This window comes from Nansenia antarctica, assembly GCF_963989245.1.
Source record: "Nansenia antarctica genome assembly, chromosome: 17".
Lineage (NCBI taxonomy): Eukaryota > Metazoa > Chordata > Actinopteri > Argentiniformes > Microstomatidae > Nansenia > Nansenia antarctica.
This window is the reverse complement of record NC_137687.1, coordinates 8,019,779-8,026,758: the sequence shown is the minus strand read 5'-3', so window position 1 is coordinate 8,026,758 and position 6,980 is coordinate 8,019,779. Positions and strand designations below refer to the sequence as shown.

At 42.9% G+C, this 6,980-nt stretch overlaps 1 protein-coding gene across 1 annotated transcript; it reads left to right on the top strand.

Annotated features, from left to right (window-relative positions):
- Positions 1-2,808: 2,808 nt before the first annotated feature.
- her8.2 (hairy-related 8.2) lies at positions 2,809-3,999 on the top strand (the record flags this gene model as incomplete). The annotated part of the gene is made up of 4 exons (XM_080547481.1): positions 2,809-2,871; positions 3,007-3,102; positions 3,203-3,281; positions 3,596-3,999. The coding sequence occupies 4 exons, from the start codon at positions 2,809-2,811 to the stop codon at positions 3,997-3,999; spliced, it is 642 nt and encodes a 213-aa protein (XP_080403607.1).
- Between the last annotated feature and the right edge of the window lie 2,981 nt (positions 4,000-6,980).

Genomic DNA, 6,980 nt, shown 5'->3' with positions numbered 1-6,980 from the left:
ACACTCAAGGACTAATTGTGTTATCAATTCCAATAAACTAAACCCATGTATGTAGCGTCACTCCCATGGAAACGGATCTCTTGCTACTTGTGAAAGTGTCAGGCAGATAAACATGTACTGTTTATTGCCAGAGAGAACTTGTGATTAAAATGTAATTTTATGTGTGTTGTTGTTGTTGTTATTTTTGTTGTATTGTATTATGTGTGTTCATACCTTGCTATTAAGCCGGAATAACCTAAATTACGGCTAAACGGGTGCCACATTAGGCTATCTTTCTCCTAATTAGTAGCCAAGACGTGAGCGAGCCACTGTGCTGCATTCAGGGCTCTGAGAATGGGCCCTATTGAGCCATTGTCATTCCCACGCCACTTCTAGATCACGGGGACGCGTGACCAGATGGTAAGAGACAATAAACTAGAACCTATGAAAGGAGAACCAGAGGCCTATGAAAGGACTCTTCACTTATTGAGCTTTTTATGTCGGACTCTCTGATTTCCCTGTGTCGTTTGCCTCGCTTTCCCTCAACGAGGAGCAGAGGTGTTTTAACCTCTTGTGCCACCTACAGCGGCACCCCATCCACAAGATATTTCGGAATTGACACTTCCGACACTACCGATTCGTGAGTTTAGAATGATAAGGTTCTATCTCCGTCTAGGGCAGTTCAGAGATATTGAGCGTCAAAGTTTTTACATTCCATTATGTTTTGTGAGATGGAACCTTTGTATTTTATGAATTACTAACTCAAAAATGTCAACATTTTAAAAATAACACCACACAGGCATTAATAAACACCTAATGGATGTGAAAAAAACTCAATTTTAATTCTAACGTCACGAATTGGTGGTCTTGATAGATTACGACTGTGTAGCCTGAATCAACATAATGTAACCATATTTCCAGGCTGTTGCAAGGCATTAGGCCTACACACCAAATGTGAAAACAGTAGGCTCGGACAGTGCTTTACCTGCGGTGGGCCAGGACGCAGGTAAAGCACATTTCTTTGTGACGAGTAACAGGCGGCTGGTTGCACGTATCGGTCGCGTGGCCAGATGTCTCTCGTTGAGCAATATGAGCCTATACCCCAAAAGGTTTTCTGGAGCCACAAGAAATCCTTAATTCATGAGCTATACACAACTCCTTCACAGAGTGAGCAGTCCATTGTGGCTCTCCTCACTGACGTTGAAATGTAAGGCCTATACCGTGTAGCCGACTGCATGAATAGAAGCGTTTCTGAAAGTACGGCACTGCTCGGATACAAAGTCGACCCGGGCCAGCCCTGTAGTGGAAAAGCACCATAATCAATAGAGGCAGCACCGACCACACAAATTGGCACTGTGGTCAAATCACACCAGCAAACTATACCGGACAGCGCACCGCACATGCACGTATAAGCCCCCTCCTGCTCCAGTGCTCACCGTCCCAGAGATCGCCTCATCCCCCGGACTGTCCACTTCTCCTCCGCAGGGTGATCAGATTCTTCACGGTGATTAGGTTCGTCTGAATGCCGTGCATTGTTCGGCGGAGTTTCCCACGTTCGGGCATTCGCCTGGCAGACGCGTGGCTCAAATCAAACGGGCCCCGCAAGCAGCGTGCGGGACATCTGCCTGCCTGCATGGTTACTCTGACATCTGCTCCCTCTGCCTCAGTGAGTAGCCTACAGAAGAATATAGGCTATGTTTATTTTTAATTTATTATTTTAAATAATCACTACTCTGGTTTAGGCTAATTCATGTAGGCCTATACGTACTCAATACGCTTTTTTTTACCCACCTATCATCTCTATTAGCCTTAGGGCACCATCCATCGCTGCAATGTATTGATCATGTCGACCAAAATAGAGTATCGGAATGTGGCACGAGTCCTCACCCCCCACTCCGATCAAGATTATGTCAAAGTTCAAAGAATGAACGTCATTAAAAACTGATAGGGCTAAACACACTTGTTCCTTCCATAAATGACAAATTACACTTGTTTTCAGCAGGTCACATGACATTTGTCTATCAAACTATTCTAAACACACTAATAAACAAATTATGAAACCAAAACAATAAAAACAGATATATTCTTCTTATATATCCTAAGAATACATTAAAGTAGTTATAAAGTTATTCCGTTTTCCATAAGAGAAGTGCACAACTGAATTTCACCTTTCACTGTCTGGAACCCTACATCTTTACTTCCCATCCCAAGCACTTGACTTGACAGTATCCCAGTATCAGCCGGCCTGTACAGGCGGATATCAATGAGGACCATTGGGCGTCGTGTATTTTCGGTGCGACCTCAGGGGACAGGTTTCGCCTTCTCTCAGGTAATACTACTGTCCCAGACTCCCAGTTCATTGACATGAATGGCCGAGGGGGGTCCCTAGTGTATAATGGTAATTGCACACTCTTGTTGCAACCCTGGGAATGGTAATTCTGATGGGACCCGGGCGCTTTGAGTCACGTGACCGCGCTGTGAGAGAGGAGAGCCAGAGAGCGAGGAAACGAGGTTTTGTAGGGGATGCATGGTTTCATGGTTGCAGGCTGGACATCTGTCGCTTGTTTTTTTGCAGGGGCGGGTAGCTCCAGCTATTGAAAAGAGGCAGTGACCTGTCAGTCTTGACTGATGGGAGCGGGCCGCTGGGAGCGACCCCGTGTGTGGGAAAATACCTCAGCCAAAGAGCTCCCCTATTCATATGCTAATCCTGCCCTATAAATAAGAGGGGTGCGCCCAGCGCGGAGCGCCTTAAAGACAAACCTAGGATTCAGTGGCGCTAGTGCAGTAAGTGCACCCTCTACAACCGCAGAACTGCAAAAAACAGGAGAGATGACCGCCTCTGCCATGGCGCACAACGTGGGGAAACATTCAAGTGCTAAGGAAGAGAGAAAGGTAGGATACTAGGCTACAGTTGTTCCCGATGGATGTAAGCTCAGCAGGTGTCTCTTTTTGGATACGCTCAAACGTTTCTCACGCATCAGTTGTGGATCGCTATTAACCGAGTATTACTTTTCATCCTCTTTATAGCTGAGAAAGCCGCTGATTGAGAGGAAACGACGGGAAAGGATCAACAATTGTTTGGACCAACTGAAAGAAACCGTAGTCGGTGCTTTCAGACTTGATGTAAGTCTAAATTAATTAATTCATTCATTCATTAATAAACACCATCAAAGTAGGCCGTCACGGACAAATTTAGCCTAACGTCACATTTTTTTCTCACCAGCAATCGAAACTCGAAAAGGCCGACATTTTAGAGATGACAGTGAAACACCTACAAAACGTTCAGAGTAATACATTCTGCGGTAAGTTTTTAACTCGATTCAACCACCAAAAGTGTAAAATAAAGTGTCGCACCAGAACTGTCTCCATAGCCCTTCTCGGAGCCAGTAAGTTGCGGTCAGTACCAGCATTTGTATTGTCATCAGTGTTTAAACAAAGAGCGTATGTTTATAAAGTAATACATTTTATATGTACTCTTAGTATGTTCCCTCTCGATAGTAAAAGATGAATTCAATATTACCACTTGGGGACCTTGGGTGCAATTACTTCCCCCTGCTGTCACCGATAGGTGGTGCTATGACACTTGTTTGACCAAACTGTCTCCTTCCCTCCATAGCAGATCCAACATTAGGCTTGGAGGCACAGCAGAAGTACAGCACGGGCTATATCCAGTGCATGCACGAGGTCCACAACATGCTGCTCACCTGCGAGTGGATGGACAAGACGCTGGGCTCGCGCCTGCTCAACCACCTGCTCAAGTCCCTTCCCAGGTTTACCGAAGAGCGCCCCTTACAGGCCAACAACCCCAGGCAGGATGCCGCCGCCCCCCCACCCAGCCAGGGACCAGGTGGCCCTCCTACCACACCCCTCAGAGGGAACTCCAGACATGGGAGGCAGATGCAGAGAGAGGGGCCCCTGTGCCACCCAGGGCCACAGGACAGGCCTCTCCTTCTGCCTGGGAGCCCGCTCCTCGGCAGCCTGCCGCAGCTAGGCATGCTGGACATGTGGAGGCCCTGGTGAACTGGTGGACTTTGGTTGCATTGTCGATTCCTATGTTAGACCCTCCTCTGTTATGTATCTTATAGATATGCTACTCAGAAGACATGTGTGGGGCAGTTTTGCTCCATATTTAGGTGTGCTATATTACAGACCTTTCAGTACTTCCTGTCAGAAGTCAACTTTCTGTAGCCTGCATTGTAGAAGGCTCTTATTAATCTCCCTTATATTTATTGTATTAACTTCTTTATTTATTTAATTATGAGATACACTTATTGCTTCGTAGCTGTTATCCATCGCATATAGCATTTGTACATATTCTTACTTTGTTGTATTAACCAATATTAATAAAATATACATGCAATATTCTATGTTTGTGTTTGCTTTTGGAGCCTGGAGTCGATAATCCATATAGAATTAAAATTAAAATGTACTTAAGTTTACATTTATAAAGGGTTTGTTAAGGGTTATAATACATTTTATCATCTACAAGTATTGAGTGCCTCCACATGTGCCTCCACATGATTTAGCATAATTTAAACCAATTAGTTGATTATATTATAAATGAATAATCTAGTAAATAAACTACTTAGAAGTCGTATTATTTATGAATAATGATATATGAATGAATAATCTAGTAAATAAACTACTTCATATTATGAAGGAAAACGCATGTAACGTATGATGCCTGCAGTGCTCATCAGATGATATGGAATATTAAGAAGAATATTAAGATTTCAGTAAAAGTGCCGTTAAAAGTGTTGTAAATCACAATAGCCTACCCTGCCAAACTTAACGAAATGATGGTGCAAGATTGACTATGAAATGAAAATATAATCATGAAAAAGAGCTGCATTGAAAAACATATTTTGTGAACAAGTGGTTTAATAACACCAGCTAGTGGTTGCAGAGTTGAGGAAGCTACTCTGAACATGTATTTGACTAAGCTATCAATTACTTTACAAGGGAAGAAAGTGAACTACATTAAAGCTACCCTGAGTGAGAAATGACAGTAGCTAACTACCCCACTACATGGCAAAAAGTAGTAACTAACACAGCTGAAAACACTACTAAGATTTGTATTTAATGTAATTACCACCAAGCTACTGCAACATGTCAATTAACTAATATGTAGTATACACTATCCAACACTATATCATGGACGTTGGGTAGCCTACTGGGAATTTAGAATTGGTGTATGAAGCCTACAAGTTATACAAACTCTAAAAAGGTAGCAATAGGCTCAAATAACGTCCAGATCATGGCAGAACATGCATGGCCTCTAGAAATGAAATCGCCTATACCCACGAACATGATTTGTTCTTGTTGAAAGATTACAAAACAGAAGGTGCTTATAGTCCCACAACTACTGTATTCTTTACATAATTGATGACATGTTTCAATACTGGGGCCATTTTGGGGAAAAAATATAAATTAATGGTTGCCTAGTATAAACCCATATAAACCCATGAAATCAAGTGCAATACTGAAACACAACTGTGAACATTTCAAACCTGCAAACTGCGACACTTTAAATGAATGTGCAATAACACTATGTGCAATATGACAACCCTAGGGTACACAAGGTTCAGAGATAGGAAATGTTAGAATAGGTATAGCATAGCATAGAGTACAGCACAGTGTTTTATTTGTATAGTAGTATAGTGGATAGTGTACATAGCCTTTATTTATGTAAACCAGCTATTTTCCCTTCTTGTTTTTAGTTTTTTTCCTAGCACCAGGGGAGCCCCCCCTCCCAAATTTCGTTGTATGGTACCTGTACTATATCAATGACAATAAAGACCATTCATTCATTCATAAACCCATAATAATTGCTATACTGTAGATCTAATAAAGCGAAGAAGGAGAGGGGCGCCGGGTCCCTGTGCAAGTTCCCGAACAAAAGCGGACCTAGACAGCTGCTCCAGGCTCAGTCCAGACCAGAGAGATCTGGAGCGAAGCGTGGGTGGCGACCCCCCTCTCCACCCCACTGTGGACCCCCTCTCCACCCCCACTTCAAAGCCCTGGGACACTGCCTTTATTTCGGCTGTAGATGTTTTACTGACGACTTCGCGGTGGCGCAAACACCGTGCGTAAAAGTGATTCTTAATGGTAGCATGTTGTTTACCTGCATGCATGGAGATGAAATGACAGGGACACGTTCTGATTTGAGAATAGACACACATACGCCATTGTAGTGGCACATTTGCATGACAATGCGCTGCACACACACAACACAATGAATGAATGAATGAATGAATGAATGAATGAATGAATGGTCTTTATTGTCATTAATACAGTACAGGTACCATACAACGACATTTTGGAGGGGGGGCTCCCCTGGTGCTAGGAAAAAAATACTAAAAACAAGAAGGGAAAAGAGCTGGTTTACATACATAAAGGCTATGTACACTATCCACTATACTATACTATACAAATAAAACACTGTGCTGTACTCTATGTGTCGTTACGCTTCACGTAAAACATGATATCATATTAGGCATTGAGAATATAGGCTATCTAAACTATGCTTGGAGGGACTATAGACAGTAGGCCTAGAGCTGTTGCACACAAATCAGAAAGTCACTAAACAACGGAGAACAAACGAGGCGCAGGCTAACACCTGTCGCTTTCTTTGGCGGAGGGCCCTTAATTCCCCCGGCTGATTCAGTTTAGGCCAAGGGGCCGCCGCCAGCAGCTGCCAACTGAAGGCATCGCCTTACATCGGGCAGGGAAAAAATCCTCAGAGCAAGGAAGAGTGATACACGGAAAATACGGCAAGGTAGGGCAAAAAAGTAAAAAAATAAGGATGGAAATTGGATAATGCAGAATGGTTGTAATGACAAAAATGTTTCTTACATAGGCTATATTAACTACGTTATTTAATGGTTCAGTTATATACATATAATGCGTTATAGGCTCCATGTACAGCACAGTGTTTTATTTGTATAGTATAGTAGTATAGTATAGTGGATAGTGTATATAGCCTTTATTTATGTAAACCA